This window comes from Hyla sarda, chromosome 6 (genome assembly GCF_029499605.1).
Source record: "Hyla sarda isolate aHylSar1 chromosome 6, aHylSar1.hap1, whole genome shotgun sequence".
NCBI lineage: Eukaryota > Metazoa > Chordata > Amphibia > Anura > Hylidae > Hyla > Hyla sarda.
Window position 1 is genome coordinate 296,614,257 of NC_079194.1, and position 22,083 is coordinate 296,636,339.

At 41.5% G+C, this 22,083-nt stretch overlaps 1 protein-coding gene across 1 annotated transcript in view; it reads right to left on the bottom strand.

Annotated features, from left to right (window-relative positions):
• PAMR1 (peptidase domain containing associated with muscle regeneration 1) overlaps positions 1-22,083 on the bottom strand; it is a 47,965-nt gene that overhangs the window by 16,215 nt on the left and 9,667 nt on the right. The window contains exons 3-6 of the mRNA XM_056527868.1: positions 19,613-19,741; positions 13,206-13,320; positions 6,267-6,484; positions 1,606-1,713 (exon numbers count right to left, since the gene is read on the bottom strand). Coding sequence (XP_056383843.1) covers positions 1,606-1,713; positions 6,267-6,484; positions 13,206-13,320; positions 19,613-19,741 — 570 coding nt within the window. The remainder of the gene's footprint in view (positions 1-1,605; positions 1,714-6,266; positions 6,485-13,205; positions 13,321-19,612; positions 19,742-22,083) is intronic.

Sequence of the window (22,083 nt, forward strand, 5' to 3'; positions counted from 1 at the left end):
CCCCATAGCAAACCTCTCCTGCTCTGGACAGTTCCTAAAATGGACAGAGGTGTCAGCAGAGAGCACTGTGGTCAGACAAAAAGGAAATTCAAAAAGAAAAGAACTTCCTGTGGAGCATACAACAGCTGATAAGTACTGGAAGGATTAAGATTTTTTAATGGAAGTAATTTACAAATCTGTTTAACTTTCTGGTACCAGTTGATTAAAAAAAAAAATGTTTTCCAGGGGAGTACCCCTTTTCCAGGGGAGTACCCCTTTTCACAAACATTTTTTAATTAGAAGTGCCCTTTTTTTCTACTCGAGCTCCTGCCCCCCAAAATGTCTGTGCATGTCCCTGGCTGTAATCATACCCACCAAGAGAATAAAGATATAACGTTATTTTTATTGGCAGTGTAATTATACAGTATTCAATGGTTTCTGTAGGGCACCATTGGTGTTTGGCATGCATGGGGTTAACAGCACCGGCACCATTTTCATTGTTCTGGTCCTCAGAACAATGGACGTCTTGATGGAGGCACCCCGGGGATTTTTTGCTTATATAGTGCAGCATAGGCTATTATTACAGAATAATGTAGAGGTTCTTGTGCTTACCTATTTAGGTTGATGTGGCAGGCATGGGTTAGAATCCATACTATTTGCAATTTCATCACTGAAATTATGTCCTATTGCTGCCTAAATTTCCCATACATTATTTGGCTTTACAGAGAGAGGGGGTGGAGACTCATCACTGCACCTGGTCATCTCATTAAGCTGCAAGTGAACTGATAATAGGCTTAGGTCAGTTCACATTATGTAAAATTGTGATGCATGGTCTGGAAGGGATGGTGTATAGAAATCCTGATCCCATAGAGATAGCAGCAGCAATATACAGATAGAGCTGGAGGAGAGGTGTATAACTACTATATATCCTGATCCTATAGAGATAGCAGCAGTATACAGATAAAGCTGGAGGAGAGGTGTATAACTACTATATATCCTGATCCTATAGAGATAGCTGCAGTATACAGATAGAGCTGGAGGGGAGGTGTATAACTACTATATATACTGATCCCATAGAGATAGCAGCAACAGTATACAGAGAGAGCTGGAGGGGAGGTGTATAACTACTATATACCCTGATCCCATAGAGATAGTAGCAGCAGTATACAGATAGAGCTGGAGGGGAGATGTATAACTACTATTTTTCCTGATTCCATAGAGATAGCAGCAGTATACAGATAGAGCTGGAGGGGAGATTTATAACTACTATTTATCCTGATTCCATAGAGATAGCAGCAGTACACAGAAGGGGAGGAATTTGGGACTGATGGGGAGGAGTCTGGGATCTAGCAGGAGAAATCTGATAAGTGATGATGTCATCCTATAGTGCACAAGAAGTCAGCTGACCTTGGATTGACCACTTATTCTGACATATTAACAACTGTGATTTTCTGTGGGTCAGACTGTCGATCACATGACCCAGTTACAGCAACGCAACACATGGATGCAGCTGAACTGGTATAAAACAGATGGCGCTGTGGGGCTAGCGATGGTAAGTATGCATGATATGGGGGGGGGGGGGGGGGGGGGAGAAACACCAAAACAATACAATACTACATTACTTACCACTTTCACAATGCTTTCCTGTATATCCAGCCAGACAGGCACATTTATAGGATCCCGTTTTCTCCACAATGCACGTTCCGTCATGAAAACATGGAGAAGAGGAGCAGACTGAAAGACATACGGCGATACAAAGTTCATATGATGAAGCCTACCGGTCTATCCAGGTGACTTTTCAGCATGCACGGCCCTGTACATGTACATGAGGAGCAGCATTATTTTCAGCAGATTTCTGCTCTGCAGGCTCCATCTCTACTTCACAGTTCTCATAGAGCTGATGGGCGGAGCTCCCCTTTTTCCCCTTCATAGACTTGTATTGCTTGTCTTGAAGACACAGAGAAGCAGGGGCAAGGGGGAGGGAGGGAGAAGCTTCATAACGGGAGAAAGAAGCATTTTTCTCTGATAAGATATATTACAAAGTTTTTTATATTCCCTTGTACTGTTGACCTGTGCAATGTTTGTTCACATGACAAATGCCTATTGAACAGCATTTAAATAAGGTGAAATATGGGTACAGTTTGCTAGCTCTTTAGACCAGTGTTACCCAATTAGTGTGCCTTCAGCTGTTTAAAAAACTACAACTCCCAGCATGCCCGGACAGCCAACGGCTGTCCGGGCATGCTGGGAATTGTAGTTTTGCAACAGCTGGAGGCACACTGCATAGGAAACACTGCCCTAAAGTTAAGGTGTCCAAATACACAAGAGCAGTAATTTTGGGCTTATACACCCCTATGTGTCTCCATGGTAACAGACTACAAACAAACCCAGTGTAGTCTGATCCCACAGTCTCATCCAGGTTCTATATGTCCCCTATTTCTACCTGAAATACAAAATGAAGGTCTTTTATCCAGGTAGCATAAAGACCGACGGCCTTGCATCACTATTCACAATACAGCGGGGGGAAATCAATTTTTTTTTTCTTAAAAAATTTCTTCAAATTTTTTTTTTTTTTACATATTTTTTTATTGTTATTTAAATTTTTTATTTATTCATTTAAATATTTTTTTTAATTTATGCATTGGAGAAATAAAGCAACATTGTTCCAAAAGGTGAACGTGTCCCCAAGAAATGGTTAACCGCGCCAGTGCGCAATCTATTTCCAGCTCCACGCTCCTGTTCACACTTACTCGTGTTTCATTTACACATTTCTCGGGCCATGTTAATGAAGTTACCATTTATAACCCATATGTACCCACATAAATCGTGGAGTTATAATAAATAACTATACTTAACCGCTTGGTGATCTGGCTATTTTATGGACTACTAAGGCTATAAATTACAGGTTTAACCCATTAAAGGGGTACTCCGGTACTGGTGGCAGAAACGTATACAGATATGTAAATTATTTCTATTAAAAAAAAAACTTAAAGGGGTATTCCAGGAAAAACTTTTTTTCTTTATATCAACTGGCTCCAGAAAGTTAAACAAATTTGTAAATTACTTCTATTAAAAAATCTTAATCCTTTCAATAATTAACAGCTGCTGAAGTTGGGTTGTTGTATTCTGTCTGGCAACAGTGCTCTCTGCTGACATCTCTGCTTGTCTCAGGAACTGCACAGAGTAGAAGTGGTTTGCTATGGGGATTTGCTTCTAAACTGGGCGGTTCCCGAGACAGGTGTCATCAGAGAGCACTTAGACAGAAAAGAATAACTCAACTTCAGAAGCTCATAAGTACTGGAAGGATTAAGATTTTTTAATAGAAGTAATTTTTTAATCTGTTTAAAGGGGTTATCCAGGAAAAAACTTTTTTTTTTATATATATCAACTGGCTCCAGAAAGTTAAAACAGATTTGTAAATTACTTCTATTAAAAAATCTTAATCATTTCAGTACTTATGAGCTTCTGAAGTTAAGGTTGTTCTTTTCTGTCTAAATCCTCTCTGATGACACGTGTCTCGGGAACCATCCAGTTTAGAAGAGATTTGCTATGGGGATTTGCTTCTAAACTGGGCGGTTCCCGAGACACGTGTCATCAGAGAGCACTTAAACAGAAAAGAACAAACTTCAGAAGCTCATAAGTACTGAAAGGATTAAGATTTTTTAATAGAAGTAATTTACAAATTTGTTTAACTTTCTGGAGCCAGTTGATATATAAAAAAAAGTTTTTTCCTGGATAACCCCTTTAACTTTCCCAAGCCAGTCGATCTATTAAAAAAAAAGTTTTTCCCTGGATAACCCCTTTAATCCTTCCCATACTTATCAGCTACTGTATACTCCAGAGAAAGTTGTGTAGCTCTTTCCAGTCGGACCACAGTGCTCTCTGCTGTCCATGTCAGGAACTGTCCAGAGTAGGAGCAAATCCCCATAGGAAACCTCTCCTGCTCTGGACAGTCCCTGACACGGACAGAGGTGTCAGCAGAGAGCACTGTGGTCAGACTCAAAAGAACTACACAACTTCCTCTGGAGTATACAGCAGCTGATAAGTTCTGGAAGGATCAAGATTTTTTCAATAGAAGTCATTTACAAATCTGTTTAACTTTCTGGCACCAGTTGATGTTGATTGTCATCCACAAACCCATATGGAGGACTTTTTTTTATTTAGCGACCAATTGTACTTTGCAATGACAATTTTCATTTTACCATAAAATGTATGGAAGAACCCCCCACAAAAAAAAAAATAAAATAAAATAAAATAAATTGGGGGATTTGAAAACAAATCTGCCATTTTTGCACCTTTTGGGGGTTTTGTTTTTACGCAGTGCACGTTACGGTAAAACTCACATTTTCTTTTTATTCAATGAGAAAATACTAGAGATGAGCGAACTTACAGTAAATTCGATTCGTCACGAACTTCTCGGCTCGGCAGTTGATGACTTATCCTGCATAAATTAGTTCAGCCTTCAGGTGCTCCGGTGGGCTGGAAAAGGTGGATACATTCCTAGGAAAGAGTCTCCTAGGACTGTATCCACCTTTTCCAGCCCACCGGAGCACCGGAAAGCTGAACTAATTTATGCAGGAAAAGTCATCAACTGCCGAGCCGAGAAGTTTGTGACGAATCGAATTTACTGTAAGTTCGCTCATCTCTGGAAAATACAACAACAACGATACCCAATTGATTTAGTTTTTCTTTTATGGTACAAACTTTTAAAAAGAAATCAGTATGTTTAAAATTTTTTACATTTTATTTGAATGTTTTTTACATTTTGGGGTTTTCCTTTTCTACACAGTAAACATTTCAGTAAAAATTATTTTTATTCCCTATTCTATAGGTCCATACGGTAACATGGATACCCAAAATGTATAGGTTTTGTAGCTTCTGGGGTCGTGATGTCATGCCACGCCCCCTCCATTCATGTCTATGGGAGGGGGTGTGACAGACGTGAAGGGGCTAGTATGTAGCAGCCACGCCTCCTCCTATAGACATGAATTGAGGGCGCGTGCGGCTGTAGCCGTCAGTCATCTGGCACGGAGTACCCCTATAAAATCATCCCCGTCTCACTATAACTTTTTTTTCCCTGTATATATATATATATATATATATATATATATATATATATATATATATATGAAGGTTTGTTTTTTGGTGCCTTGATCTGTAGTTCTTACGGGTACCATTTTTGTTTTGATGGGACTTTTAGATTGCTTTTTATTTACCGTATTTTTCGCCCTATAAGACGCACCCAATTTATAGGTGCAAAATCTAAAAAAATAAAGATTTTGAACCCAATAGCGGTCTTCAACCTGCAGACCTCCGATGTTGCAAAACTACAACTCCCAGCATGCCCGGACAGCCGTTGGCTGTCCGGGCATGCTGGGAGTTGTAGTTTTGCAACATCTGGAGGTCCGCAGATTGAAGACCACTGGATAGGAGGTAATACTCGCGTGTCCCCGCCGCTCCGGACCCGTCACCGCTGCCCTGGCTGTCGCTCCAATGCTGTCGCCGTGTCCCCGTCGCTCCGGAACGTCTCTGCTGCCGGCCGGGTATCCTCGCTCTCCGTCGCCGCCATCACGTCGTTACGCACGCCGCTGCACGTACGTGATGACGAGGAAGGAGAGCGCCAGCCATACAGGTGATCCCTGAACAGAGAAGACACCGAGGAGGCAGGTAAGGTCCCTCCCGGTGTCCTGTAAGCACTAACCCGGCTATTCAGTCGGGCTGTTCGGGACCGCCGCGGTGAAATCGCCCGACAGCCCGACTGAACAGCTGGGTTAGTGTCACTTTCCCTTCAGACGCGGCGGTCAGCTTTGATCGCCGCGTCTGAAGGGTTAATACAGGGCATCACCGCGATCGGCGATGTCCTGTATTAGCCGCGGGTCCCGGCCGTTGATGGCCGCAGGGACCGCCGTGATAGGGGTGTATTCGCCGTATAAGACGCACCGACTTTTCCCCCCCAGTTTTGGGGAAGAAAAAGTGCGTCTTTATACGGCGAAAAATACGGTACTTTTTTAAAATATATGATGTGACCAAAAATCGCCATTTTATTGTTATTATTATTATTTTTTTTTAATGATTGCACCGTTTACCGTGTGGGATCATAGACATTATATTTTAATAGTTTGTATGATATCAGATATTTGTATATATATATATTCTTATTTTTGTAAAATGGGAGCAAATTTTTATTAGGGGATTTTTATAAAATGTAAGATTTTTATTTTAACCCTGTCCAGGAAATATGTTGGGCCCTAAGGACATCATACACCGGGTAGACAGTTATACTTTACCAGTAACTTCCTGGAAGGTCGCGTAGAATCCGTCGAAATTTTTAGACCCGTCCGACCGGAATAGAATATGCAGAGAGTTCCCTGAGCTGCGGATGGATGGCGGCCGCTCGTTCCCGCAGAATCGCTTAATCATTTTAGCGTCCACGTTGTCGCCGTCACGGATTTCCAGGTAATCGTACTGACACATATAATCGAACTCCATACTTATCATGGCGAACCTGACCAGAAACAGAGAGACAAATCAGGAGGAGCAGTCAGCGATTGGTACCTTATATGAAAAGCTCTAGGCGGCCATCTTTCTTTCAGGGGTTGACCACAATTACAAGAATTTTTTTTTATTTTATTTTTTCACAAAACATCACCACACCTGTTCACAGTTTGTGTGTGGTATTGCATCCAAGCTCTAGTCATTTATCTGACCTGCAATACCAGATATAGCCTATAAACAGGTGTGGTGCAATAGACATGTTGTTGTAATGCTGGACATGACTAGGGGATCGTAGGGGGATACGCTTGACCTTGCACCCCCACCCCACTTTACCACTTACATTTCCCCAATAACCACAGACTACTGTATATGGTGCAACGGCCACAGCCGACCAACTTTATTAACAAAAAAACAAATAACAAATATATATGTCTACTTTACATATCCTTATAAATAACATATTACCATCACATTGTACACATGCTAACCGAAACGGACCCTAAAACCTGAGATAGAATCAGGCTGGAGGGGGACCTGAGGCCACTTCTCTTCCATCCGCTCTCCTCCAGTTCCCTTGGTCATCCATCACCAACCCAAGGGCACCACCTTCGGAGACCACTCTGTTCTTTCTCACTAGGGACCCCCAATAAGTAGCTGGGTGCCAGCCCAGCTCCTCCCGGCCATTATGACCGGGCCGCTACCAACTGTTCAATCATGCCTCCAAATCCCCCTTCAGCTCCCGCCGCTGTGTGACCACAAACCCCCACCAGACCCATCCAACACCCATCCCCCATCTCCAATCCGAGTTACAGGGAGGGCGGGACACGTTTGCTCCCCTGCTACCAACTGACTCCTCCTCTTCCTGTCCTCCCCCTTTTAACCACCTTCCTCCTATGTCACCTAACCCCTCCCCTCACATATATTAACCCCTTATCCTGTTTCCTACTGCCCCTTGTCATGTGCCCTCTCCCCTCCCATGCTGTCTACTCCGGGGGCTCTCTACTCCTCTAAAGGGGTATTCTGACTTGAAAACAACAAAAAACACATACTTACCTTCCCCTCTCTCACCACTCTCCTGGACCCGTTCCTGTTGCACTGTGCTTGTTGTATTTGGGGTCAATGGGGGAGATTTATCAAAACCTGTCCAGAGGAAATGTTTCTGAGTTGCCCATAGCAACCAATCAGATCGCTTCTTTCATTTTACAGAGGCCTTGTTAAAAATGAAAGCAGCGATCTGATTGGTTGCTATGGGCAACTCAGAAACATTTCCTCTGGACAGGTTTTGATAAATCTCCCCCCAATGTGATTGGTTGGGCAGGCAATGTACATGTCGACCCCCAGAAAAACTGAGCAAGCAAAGTGCAACAGGACCGGCTCTGGGACAGCAAAGGGAGCAAGAAAGGTAAGTATGTGTGTCTTTTTTTTTTTTTTAATGTTTTTGAGCACACTGAGCGATGGAATACTCCTTTAACAATGAAAAGTAATTATTTAGAGACTTATTACATTTGAACAGTTTGACCAAATAATTGTTACACTGACCTTCACCACATGTCACCACTGCTGTCCTGTTGGTGCCCGATTCCTAAACTACAACTCCCAGCATGCCTTGGGCAGCCTTTAGCTGTCTGGGCATGCTGGAAGTTGTAGCCCCTTCGCTGTCTAATCTAAGCTAAACTACAACTCCAAGCATGCCCTGGCAGCCTTTAGCTGTATGGGCATGCTGGGAGTTGTAGTCCTTTTGCTGTCTAATCTAAGCTAAACTACAACTCCCAGCATGCCCTGGCAGCCTTTAGCTGTATGGGCATGCTGGGAGTTGTTGTCCTAAACTACAACTTCCATGCTGGGAGTTGTGGTGCCTAACCCCCTTTCACTTTTAATACTAAACTATGCTAAATTACAACCTACACTAATCTACGGCTACGCTACCTACCTACGCTATTTGGGTAGTGCTGCGCATGCGCAGTACTACTTTAGCTGCGCCCGCTGCTCTACTGTCTGTTCCCCGTTCCCTGAGAGTTAACAGGGGATGGGGAGTAGAGCAGCGGGCGGGGAGGCAAGCGGTTGTCAGCGCTATCGGGCATAGGGATCCCGATAGCGGTGGCGAACGAGCGCGCTGGCGGGTGACAATAAAACAGTAAAAGTATTAGCTTCTGTGGCCCAATACCGCTCTCGGAATCGGGCCACAGAGGCCATGAGAGCTCCGTGCAGCTTCGGGCTATCACAGGGAGAGATCCTGTCCCTGTGATAGCCCAAGTGAGACTGCCGTGAGCTGTGATGCCTGATGATTAAATATGTCACGTGACACTCGCACCCCCCCCCCCATCCCCCGCAGTAACCAATGGTTGGGGGGGTGGTGGGCGAGTGTCAGCCTATAGATTGTAATGGAGGCAGAGCGCTCGAGCAGGGAAAACTGCTGAGTCACTCCATCACAATCTATGGCAAATTACAATCTACGGCACTGCACCGGCTCAGCCAATCACTGGGCATAGTGGGGACCTGCCTTTGCCAGTGACTGGCTGTGCACCACCAGGGCGGCAGTGTCGAGGGTTCGGTCAGGTGTATATAAGAATACAGAGATAATTTGTTTAAAGAAAAAAAAGACTCCACCCCTGTCCTCAAGTTGGGTGCGGTATTACAACTTCAACGGCACTGAGCTGCAATAACACAAACAACCTGAGGACAGATGGGGCGCTGGTTTTGGAAGAAAACAGCTTTGTTTTTCTAAAGATATAAACAAAGACGTAAGAGAATTGATCTGTGAATCCCAAGGACACGGGGAGTATAAAAAAATCCAGTTAATGAGAACTTTAATAAAGATTTGGCGTTTTAATAAAAGAGTGCGGAGCGGACACGGGGACCCGGCGGAGCCTTCATTTTTCATCGTATATCTCGGCGTCTCGTCCCCGGCTGCTGGCATGTTATTAATCTTTACCCAGTGTGCCACATATTACGAGATGATTCAGCGGGGAGCAGGGCGCTCAATAATTCATGCCCATCATCATTAAGACTACGCGCAGCTACTCGGGAGACGTCTAATTAACAGCGACAAGACACCGGCAAGGTAAGTACCATAAATAGGGCCTCAGTGAGTCTGCAATACTTGGCACAGCTTAAAGGGGTACTCCAGCAAAAAACATATATTTTTAAATCAACTGGTGCTAAAACATTAAACAGATTTGTAAATTACTTCTATTTAAAAATCTTAACGCCAAGTTACGGACAACGGCAGCTTTACTGAGGGTAGACCGATGGGAAAGTCCATACAGATCAGCCAGGGCCCACGGAGGTGACCAGTGACTCAGATACCTTAAGGGCTTGCTGGGACTTGTAGTAGATGGGGTCACTTTAATGCAGGCCACGTTGACTCGACAAATGGTGACTGTGACTGACTTGACTGATGACTGACAATTCTGAGACTGTGGTTACTTGTGGCTGCAGACTGGACTTGAGGCCTAATATGACTCTGGACTCTCTAGGACTCGTCTTTACCTCAGCAAAGACTTGTAAGGAAAGAGAAAGAAGCTCCACCCAGGGCTTATATGGGGGAGACTAGCCGGGAGCCCATAGGTCACCCCTGGAATCACCTGTTCACTGGTACCTCCTGGGTAACAATCACATGACAAGTCACATGGTAACACTCTTAAAGTGACAACGCTTTCTGAACACATTACATGGTATAATACATTAGAAACATATTTACATGGGGGGAACAGGAGACACTGTAGAGAGGCTGCCTGACAGGGCAGCAGGAATACGGGGTAACACCTCCCGTACTGGGCCACCACAAATGTGTATGCTCCCCCCCCGCTAGTTATAAGGAGGCCCCAGCTATTACAGTTATTATGATGATCACAGCTTCCAGGATCGCTCATACTGATTGTACGGGGTTAATTACAGTCATTATTACATTGGTATAATAAGGTGATGAGGCAGGAACTTCAGGAGAAATCCATTCTTCATCCGTATTACTCTCATTTTGTCTTAATTTAATGTAACATCCACCTATGGGGTCAATGGCTTTAACCTAGGAAGGGGATTTCCCTTTTTGTACAATTGCAGTAAATAGCCCCATTTGTAACACAGAAAAAAATGGCAAGAAAATGGAGGCGTATATATACCCTGATCCCATAGAGATAGCAGCAGTATACAGATAGAGCTGTAGGGTGGTGTATAACTACTACTGTATATATTCTGATTCTATAAAGATGGCAGCAGTATACAGATAGAGCTGGAGAATAGGTATATAACCACAATATATCCTGATCCCATAGAGACAGCAGCAGTATACAGATAGAGCTGGAGCGGAGGTGTATAACTGCTATATATATCTTGATCCCTTAGAGATAGCAGCAGTATACAGATAGAGCTGGACGGGAGGTGTATAACTACCATATATTCTGATTCTATAAAGATGGCAGCAGCAGTATACAGATAGAGCAGGAGAAGAGGTATATAACCACAATATATCCTGAACCCATAGAGACAGCAGCAGCAGTATACAGATAGAGCTGGAGGGGAGGTGTATAAATACTATATATCCTGATCCCATAGAGATAGCAGCAGTATACAGATAGAGGGGATGTGTACAATTACTATATATATATATATATATATATATATATATATATATATATATTTATTATATAACCCTGAAGGAATAATCTTGGTCATTCTTTATGCAGAATTCGTGCAAAATACATTGTTGTCTATGGGGATGACAGTGTCTGCAGGGTCCTAGTGCCGACTGCTTCACTGTTACATGCGACTTTAATTAAGAAATGTGAAAACACAACGATGGCGTGTGGAGGCGTCTCAGGGGAAGCGGAGCAGTCACGACTGTATACAGTGAAACGCAGATCCCTGGAGACGAGACATCACGACATAGCGACACCACCTCTTCACATCCAACACTACAGTCACTTTATTCTTAACTAAACCAATATATCTTGTCATACAGTGCGTCTGATAAACTGCAGTGTACACAGGGTTAAATAATGTATGTACACAGTGACCTCACCAGCAGAATAGTGAGTACAGCTCTGGAGTATAATACAGGATATAACTCAGGATCAGTACAGGATAAGTAATGTAATGTATATACACAGTGACCTCACCAGCAGAATAGTGAGTACAGCTCTGGAGTATAATACAGGATATAACTCAGGATCAGTACAGGATAAGTAATGTAATGTATATACACAGTGACCTCACCAGCAGAATAGTGACTACAGCTCTGGGGTATAATACAGGATATAACTCAGGATCAGTACAGGATAAGTAATGTAATGTATATACACAGTGACCTCACCAGCAGAATAGTGAGTACAGCTCTGGAGTATAATACAGGATATAACTCAGGATCAGTACAGGATAAGTAATGTAATGTATGTACACAGTGACTCCACCAGCAGAATAGTGAGTGCAGCTCTGGAGTATAATACAGGATATAACTCAGGATCAGTACAGGATAAGTAATGTAATGTATGTACACAGTGACCTCACCAGCAGAATAGTGAGTACAGCTCTGGAGTATAATACAGGATATAACTCATGATCAGTAGAGGATAAGTAATGTAATGTATGTACACAGTGACCTCACCAGCAGAATAGCGAGTGCAGCTCTGGAGTATAATACAGGATATAACTCAGGATCAGTACAGGATAAGTAATGTAATGTATGTACACAGTGACCTCACCAGCAGAATAGTGAGTACAGCTCTGGAGTATAATACAGGATATAACGCAGGATCAGTACAGGATAAGTAATGTAATGTATATACACAGTGACTCCACCAGCAGAATAGTGAGTACAGCTCTGGAGTATAATACAGGATATAACTCAGGATCAGTACAGGATAAGTAATATATGTACACAGTGACCTCACCAGCAGAATAGCGAGTACAGCTCTGGAGTATAATACAGGATATAACTCAGGATCAGTACAGGGTAAGTAATGTAATGTATGTACACAGTGATCTCACCAGCAGAATAGTGAGTACAGCTCTGAAGTATAATACAGGATATAACTCAGGATCAGTACAGGATAAGTAATGTAATGTATGTACACAGTGATCTCACCAGCAGAATAGTGAGTACAGCTCTGGAGTATAATACAGGATATAACTCAGGATCAGTACAGGATAAGTAATGTAATGTATGTACACAGTGACCTCACCAGCAGAATAGTGAGTACAGCTCTGGAGTATAATACATGATATAACTCAGGATCAGTACAGGATAAGTAATGTAATGTATGTACACAGTGACCCCACCAGCAGAATAGTGAGTACAGCTCTGGAGTATAATACAGGATATAACTCAGGATCAGTACAGGATAAGTAATGTAATGTATGTACACAGTGACCTCACCAGCAGAATAGTGAGTACAGCTCTGGAGTATAATACATGATATAACTCAGGATCAGTACAGGATAAGTAATGTAATGTATGTACACAGTGACCTCACCAGCAGAATAGTGAGTACAGCTCTGGAGTATAATACATGATATAACTCAGGATCAGTACAGGATAAGTAATGTAATGTATGTACACAGTGACCCCCACCAGCAGAATAGTGAGTACAGCTCTGGAGTATAATACAGGATATAACTCAGGATCAGTACAGGATAAGTAATGTAATGTATGTACACAGTGACCTCACCAGCAGAATAGTGAGTACAGCTCTGGAGTATAATACAGGATATATCTCTTCTTGTTGCTCATCACCTACCTGAGCTCTATGGTATATCCCGGTGACACTTGGATGCTCCATTCACAGTGCGCATTAAATGGGTAACTCTCCAACATGATCTCTCCCCGGGCGGCCTGTATTACCTCCCCGCATCCTATGAAAGAATAAAACAGTCGTTTAACCCTTTACATTGTATAAAGAAAAAAAAAATCATACATATGGTTCATCGTACGATAAAGAAAACGAAACACAAATATCCTATTCCAGTCTTTTCCAAACAGTTTGCCTCCAGCTGTTGTAAAACTACAACTCCCAGCATGCCCGGACAGCCGAAGGCTGTCCGGGCATGCTGGAAGTTGTAGTTTTGCAACAGCTGGAGGCACACAGTTTGGAAAACGCTGTACTGTTCTGTTCATTGTTCAGCATTCTACACCTCAATGAGATGTGTTAGGTCGCACTCTACTGGTGACATCAGGGTACTGCTAGGAAGATCTGTGGATAAGGACTATGGGGGAGATTTATCAAAACCTGTATAGAGGAAACGTTTGCCAGTTGCCCATAGCAACCAATCAGATCGCTTCTTTCATTTTTCACAGGCCTCTTTGAAAATGAAAGAAGCGATCTGATTGGTTGCTATGGGCAACTGCACCACTAGTCCCCCTATTTCTCTTTGTATTAGGGGTGGGTGAATTGCATTTCGCTATATATATGACCGTCATGCGCCAAAGTTTCTCCGTTTACTTTTTCAACCTGTTTACCATTCTCAGCTCATTTTCCAAAAAATGGGGACAGGTTTTCCCAATTTTTCCCAATCCGAGTGATTTATGAAGTGCTTCATCTTGTTTTTGGCAAAATTTCCGGATTTTATTTCCCCCTTTTAATAAGGAGATTAAAGGGGTACTCCGGTGGAAAAAGTTTTTTTTATTTTTTTATTTTATTTTTTTTAAATCAACTGGTGCCAGAAAGTTAAACAGATTTGTAAAGTACTTCTATTGAAAAAAATCTTAATCCTTCCAGTACTTATTAGCTGCTGAATACTACAGAGGAAATTATTTTCTTTTTGGAACACAGAGCTCTCTGCTGACATCACGAGTACAGTGCTCTCTGCTGACATCTCTGTTCATTTTAAGAACTGTCCAGAGTGGGAGAAAATCCCCATAGCAAACATATGCTGCTCTGGACAGTTCCTAAAACGGACAGAGATGTCAGCAGAGAGCACTGTGCTCGTGATGTCAGCAGAGAGCTCTGTGTTCCAAAAGGAAAATAATTTCCTCTGTAGTATTCAGCAGCTAATAAGTACTGGAAGGATTAAGATTTTTTAATAGAAGTAATTTACAAATCTGTTTAACTTTCTGGCTCCAGTTGATTTAAAAAAAAAAAAAAAAAAAAAAGTTTTCCACCGGAGTACCCCTTTAAATTAGATTTTTTTTGCGCAAATTCTGATTTGTCAAAGTTTTTCAGGCATGAGATGCTCACTCTGGGACCCTGAACATGGGACCTTCCCCTGATGTCCACCATTAACCCTTTAGATGCCGTGATCAATGCCGATTACGGCATCTAACGTCTTACTGACAGGCGCCGCTGGGTTCGGGATAATCATCGGATCTCCGCAGTGTGATCGCTGGGGTCTGATGTCTACAAATTGTGGCCAGAGGGTTCTTACCCATCCCATGGCCGTTGGATCGTCCCTCCTGTGATACAGCCTGGCAGAGCGCTGATCACACTGTGCAATTCTATGCGACATGAGAATATAAATAGTATAAAATAAAAAAATGTTTTTTAAAATACTCCCCTAAAAAAATAAAAAAAATCTATAAAATAAAAAGAATAAAATTGAATAAATGTAGTATCGCCACATGCTGAATTATCCAAACTATAAAAAATTTCATGTTTATGATTCTGCGTGGTGAAAGGCGCGAACGGCAAAAATACCAAAACGACAGAAATGCAGATTTTGGCTATGACCTATTTCAGAATTTTTTATTTTATTTTTTATAAAAAGCGATCAAAAAGTCTCACCTAAAGAAAAATGGTAACGATAAAAACTACAGATCACAGTTTTTACCTCCCCGTATACGGAAAAATTTAAAAAGTTAGGGGTGAAAAGAGAACAATTTTTAGAATCCTTATTTTGTAAAAAATTTTTGACTTTTTTAAAAAGCAGTACAGTAATAAAAAAAACAATATAAACAGGGTATCGTATCAATCATATTGACCCACAGAATAAAGAGAATGTGTCAGTTTTACCGTAAAGTGCGCTGCGTAAAAAACAAAAACCCCCAAAAGTTGCAAAATCAGAGATTTTTTCAATTTTTCCCACACAAACAATATTTGGTTGCTCCGTACGTTTTACGGTAAAATGAAAGGAGTCATTACAAAGAACAATTGGTCACGCAAAAAAAAAGCCCTCATACCATCCTATGGATGGAAAAACAAAAGAGTTACGGCCCTTAGAAAGCGAGGAGGGAAAAAAAAAACGCAAATATAAAAATGTGGCTCTTATACAGACTTCCAGCACGCAAGGAGTTAAGGGCCTCCCAACATTTTTTTTTTTTCCATTCTCATCTCCCGCTGCTAAAATGAAAGCAGTGAATCTGCTGTTGTGGAATTATTATACATTTTTTCTTCATGTTGCCATGGTAACCAGTTTCACTTTATACAGGGGGGTGTGTGGGGAACCCGCTTTTACCTCGCTGCATCTTACTAAAGACCCCTCCGGGGGGCGCCAAGTGAGGGGTTAATGTTGTGGTTTACACAAGGGTTTTACTATAAATACAAAAAAAAAAAAATCTGAATTAATGGCGTCTTCCATGGCTCGGCCCCCGGTGTTTCTCATTACACGCGGTTTCCCTGGGAACTGACAATGTGACAGCTGGGCTGTGGCGTACAGAGCCGCCCAGATATACAGCCAGGAATGTTTATTTACGCTGCTGGAGGGGGGAAGAAGAAAAAAGGCGCACGGCAGATGCTGCTATTTATACGTTGGGTTCATAGAGGGACGATAAGAAGGGCGGAGAAATGCATATGCGTGAACCCAACGCATTTCAGACCGTTTCTGTCAGGGAAGACATTGGCCCTGATGTACTAAAATTGTCTACTTTCTAAGGGTCTGTTCACACGGGCGGGTTTAGTGCGCGTTTCCCGCTGCGAGTTTGAGCCATAACGGCTCAAACTCGCAGCGGGAAACGCGCTCTAAACCCGACCGTGTGAACGGACCTTAAGGGTTGTTCACACTGCGGACATTTAGCCAGCAAAGTGGGCCGACTAGACATAAGCGAATCCTCCTAAATGAAAATGTCCACTGTTTTATTCAGATCAGATTCATACAGGAGTAGGGACACCTGTCACAGGACAGGAGTCCCTGCTCCTGTACACTGAGCAGCGAGGCATACACTGTACTATAATAAGTAGTAAGCGGTAATGCCTACAGCTTGTCATGGGACAGATACAGGCACTTTGGTGTTTCTCAGTGTAAAAGTGGCAGAAACTCTTGCCAGGAGCCCTTTGTTCTGTACTTGATTTACCTGAAAGGATTCCCCCCAAAAATTCAAATTTTGGCGGAAATGCGAGGTAAAAGAGAATGCTCTGTGCATGTGCCATGTCCTCTTCTCTGCATACCAGGCACAGTGCTATATAAGGGTTAGTGGCTGTGCCTGGTACTGCAGCTCACACGACCTCAGTCCTATTAAAGTGAGATGCAATACCTGGCACAGCCACTACCAAACGTATGGCGCTGTGACTGACACACCATGTGCAATACCACACGTACTGATCTATACCAATAATGGAAATCTCCAAGTAGTGCCAAAGGGGTGTACACTCTCCAAAGAACCCCTATATTCTAGAAACGAGTGGTGGCCCATCTATGGGGTTACCTTGCGTCTATGTCATACCACAGAACATAAGTTGGACTTCAAATGCCCTTAAAGGTAGATATCATGTACAAAAACGTATCCCCTAGCCACCTGTACGTGGCCCCTTCTCTCTCCGGGAACGGGGCGTGTCGACCCCCCCACGAAGCGTTGGCTGGCACTCCCCCTCCATATATCCCTATATGGGAGTCGGGGACCCATACAGGAGTTCGTGCGGGGGGAGGAGGGGGTGGGGTCGATGTGGTAGGGGGTGACGGGTCAGCAGTCGGACCCCCGAGATCTAAGTTTTTGTACATGTTACTTCTCCTTTAAAGGGGTTAACAAGAAACAAAATGGCTGATTACTGGCAGTGCCGTTCTGTACACTTGCGCTTTCGTGATGGAATAGCTATTTAGTAATGCCCATCGACGTGCCAGCGTGAGCAGACGGGCAGATGCCGGAACAGACCCTCCCGCTCCCCCTCTCTTCCCCGCCGTATGCTCCGGACTCACCCACCGCCTGATCAAGTATAATTAGCACTTAGGATCCACGGCAATTAGAAAAAAAGACTTCTGCGTCGCCAAGATGGAGAACAAGTCTAATTAATAGGCTGTTATAATGCGAGGCGGCAGAAAAAGCAGGGATGGCGGGGGGGGTGGAAGAGTCAACAGGGGGCGCCGCGTGCATTGGGCCCACTCCAGATCCAGAGCATAGAGGCTCATGCATATATTACCTCAACAAACACCAGCAGAAAATAACAGCTCTATACTGTAGTGTATTCTATACCGGTGTAGCAGAGCCGAGATTGGTATATACTGCATTTTTTGTGTATACGTCGGCATAGTAGGTATGGCGATGTATACCGTATCCGTTGAGTTCAATGGATGAACATATGTAGCGTTCCCGTACAACAGTTCCAGCGACTAGCCTAAAAAAGTTATCAGGGGGCGGAGAGTAGAGGACAATTCACACTACGGAATTGGTCGCTCGGACATTGCGCTGCATGAAAGTTACGTTTTTGTGAATGGGTTTTCCGTTCACGCTTGAGGGGAGAATTTCTATTCGGGATTCCGGACCTACGATGAGGATAAAGGGCCCATTAACACAATAGATCCTCCGGCCAGAGACGTTACGAACGCAAAATCCCACTAAAGGGGTACTCCGCCGCAAGACATCTTATCCTCTATCCTAAAGATGTCTGATCGCGGGGGTCTGCCACTGTGGACCCCCGCGATCTCGACTGTGCCACCCCAGAGATCTTGTGCACGGAGTGACAGAATATCTTCAGGCAACAATTCCGTAGTGTGAATGGGCCCCTAAAAGCTTTTGCCTAATGCATAAATGTGTATAATGTGATGGAGATTTAAAGGGGTACTCTTCTGCGCTGGACAGTTCTTAAAATGGACAGAGGAGTCAGCAGACAGCACTGTGGTCAGACAGAAAGGAAATTCAAAAAGAAAAGAACTTCCTCTGTATTATGCAGCAGCTGATAAGTACTGGAAGGATTAAGACTTTTAAATAGAAGTAATTTACAAATCTGTTTAATTTTCTGGCACCAGTTGACTAAAATTTTAATTTTTCCAGTGGTATTCCAGGAAAATGTTTTTTTTTTTTTAGATCAACTGGCTCCAGAAAGTTAAGCAGATTTGTATATGACTTCTATTAAAAAATTTTAATCCTTCCAATAGTTATCAGCTGCTGAAGTTGAGTTGTTCTTTTCTGGCTGACAAACAGTGCTCTCTGCTGACACCTCTGTCTGCCGCAGGAACTGTCCGGAGCATAAGAGGTTTTCTATGGGGATTTGCTCCTGCTTTGGACAGCTCCCGAGACACGTGTCATCAGAAAGCAGTTAGACAGAAAAGAACAACTCAACTTCAGCAGCTGATAAGTACTGGAAGGATTAAGATTTTTTACTAGAAGTAATTCACAAATTTGTTTAACTTTCTGGAGCCAGTTGATATATAAATATAAAGTTTTTTTCCTGGAATACCCCTTTAATATTCAGTGTTTGCTGGATGCAGAAGAATGATGCTTTGAACACCAGATGCTTTTAAGCAATGGTGGCGGGAGAAGTCCGAAGTGCCAACCTCTCTATCCCAGGAGAAGGGGAGGACCCCAAACCTGTTAGAACCGGTTCAGGCCTGGCTGTTGCCAGAGAAATTTCTCCTAGGTTTGCCATGGTTAGACATACTTATGCCTAGGCCACATGTCTTCTTCCTAGGTACAGTAGAGTCACTATGAGGATAAAAGTTCTACAGAGAATAAATGTCTATGCCAGAGAGAAGAAGGCTAAACAAGAACCTCTCTACAACACATATGTTCATTTGTCTGCCTACGTTTAGAGAGAGTGCTGCTTGGCTACCATGTCAGGAAGATTTCCCTGGATACGTCCTTCCAGGTACCGTGTTGCAGGACCAGAGTTGTGTGAGTAAAGTCTGATCGAGGCGGTCCGACTGCTGGGGCCCCCCGCGCCCTGGGACGCCGTGCAGGAGATTTCGGGGGGTCCCAGTGGTCGGAACCCCCACGACCAGACACTGCAGTACTCCTTTAAGACTAGAGAAGTCACCCACATAGATGACCACAAATTGCACTTACTCATACAGTCTCCGCCATACCAGCCGACACGACAGTCCGAGCAGTACCGACCCTTCACGTAGAAGTCATCCAGCATACCGCCCCACGATCCATTGTTACATGTCTTGCAGTTGTCAAATATCGTGCACCCTGGGAGAAAAGATTATAAACCATGATTAGAGAGTAATACCAATAATGGTTCTATATATTAGAAGTTACTGTATATTCCTGTACATATGCGCAGTATTATAGTAGTTATATTCTTGTATATAGGAGAATATTATAGTAGTTATATTCTTGTATATAGGGAGCAGTATTATAGTAGTTATAATCTTGTATATAGGAGCAGTATTATAGTAGTTATATTCTTGTATATAGGAGCAGTATTATAGTAGTTATATTCTTGTATATAGGAGGCAGTATTATAGTAGCTATATTCTTGTATATAGGAGCAGTATTATAGTAGTTATATTCTTGTATATAGGAGAATATTATAGTAGTTATATTCTTGTATATAGGACCAGTATTATAGTAGCTATATTCTTGTATATAGGAGCAGTATTATAGTAGTTATATTCTTGTATATAGGAGCAGTATTATAGTAGTTATATTCTTGTATATAGGAGCAGTATTATAGTAGTTATATTCTTGTATATAGGAGCAGTATTATAGTAGTTAGATTCTTGTATATAGGAGCAGTATTATTGTAGTTATATTCTTGTATGTAGGAGCAGTATTATAGTAGTTATATTCTGGTATATAGGAGCAGTATTATAGTAGCTATATTCTTGTACATAGGGGGGTAGTATTATAGTAGTCATATATTATTGTATATAGGAGGCAGTATTATAGTAGTTAGATTCTTGTATATAGGAGCAGTATTATAGTAGTTATATTCTTGTACATAGGAGCAGTATTATAGTAGTTATATTCTTGTATATAGGAGCAGTATTATAGTAGTTATATTCTTGTATATAGGAGCAGTATTATAGTAGATATATTCTTGTATATAGGAGCAGTATTATAGTAGTTATATTCTTGTATATAGGAGCAGTATTATAGTAGTTATATTCTTGTATATAGGAGCAGTATTATAGTAGTTATATTCTTGTACATAGGAGGCAGTATTATAGTAGTTATATTCTTGTATATAGGAGCAGTATTATAGTAGTTATATTCTTGTATACAGGAGTCAGTATTATAGTAGTTATAGTCTTGTATATAGGAGCAGTATTATAGTAGTTATACTCTTGTAAATAGGAGCAGTATTATAGTAGTTATATTCTTGTATATAGAAGGCAGTATTATAGTAGTTATATTCTTGTATATAGGAGCAGTATTATAGTAGTTATATTATTGTATATAGGGGGCAGTATTATAGTAGTTATATTCTTGTATATAGGAGCGGTATAATAGTAGTTATATTCTTGTATATAGGAGCAGTATTATAGTAGTTATATTCTTGTATATAGGAGCAGTATTATAGTAGTTATATTCTTGTATATAGGAGTAGTATTATAGAAGTTATATTCTTGTATATAGGAGCAGTATTATAGTAGTTATATTCTTGTACATAGGAGGCAGTATTATAGTAGTTATATTCCTGTATATAGGAGCAGTATTATAGTAGTTATATTCTAGTATACAGGAGTCAGTATTATAGTAGTTATAGTCTTGTATATAGGAGCAGTATTATAGTAGTTATACTCTTGTAAATAGGAGCAGTATTATAGTAGTTATATTCTTGTATATAGAAGGCAGTATTATAGTAGTTATATTCTTGTATATAGGAGCAGTATTATAGTAGTTATATTATTGTATATAGGGGGCAGTATTATAGTAGTTATATTCTTGTATATAGGAGCGGTATAATAGTAGTTATATTCTTGTATATAGGAGCAGTATTATAGTAGTTATATTCTTGTATATAGGAGCAGTATTATAGTAGTTATATTCTTGTATATAGGAGTAGTATTATAGAAGTTATATTCTTGTATATAGGAGCAGTATTATAGTAGTTATATTCTTGTATATAGGAGTAGTATTATAGTAGTTATATTCTTGTATATAGGAGCTGTATTATAGTAGTTATATTCTTGTATATAGGGGCGGTATTATAGTAGTTATATTCTTGTATATAGGAGGCAGTATTATAGTAGTTATATTCTTGTATATAGGAGCAGTATTATAGTAGTTATATTCTTGTATATAGGAGACAGTATTATAGTAGTTATATTCTTGTATATAGGAGCAGTATTATAGTAGTTATATTCTTGTATATAGGAGCAGTATTATAGTAGTTATATTCTTGTATATAGGAGCAGTATTATAGTAGTTATATTCTTGTATATAGGAGCAGTATTATAGTAGTTATATTCTTGTATATAGGAGCAGTATTATAGTAGGTATATTCTTGTACATAGGAGCAGTATTATAGTAGTTATATTCTTGTATATAGGAGCAGTTTTATAGTAGTTATATTCTTGTACATA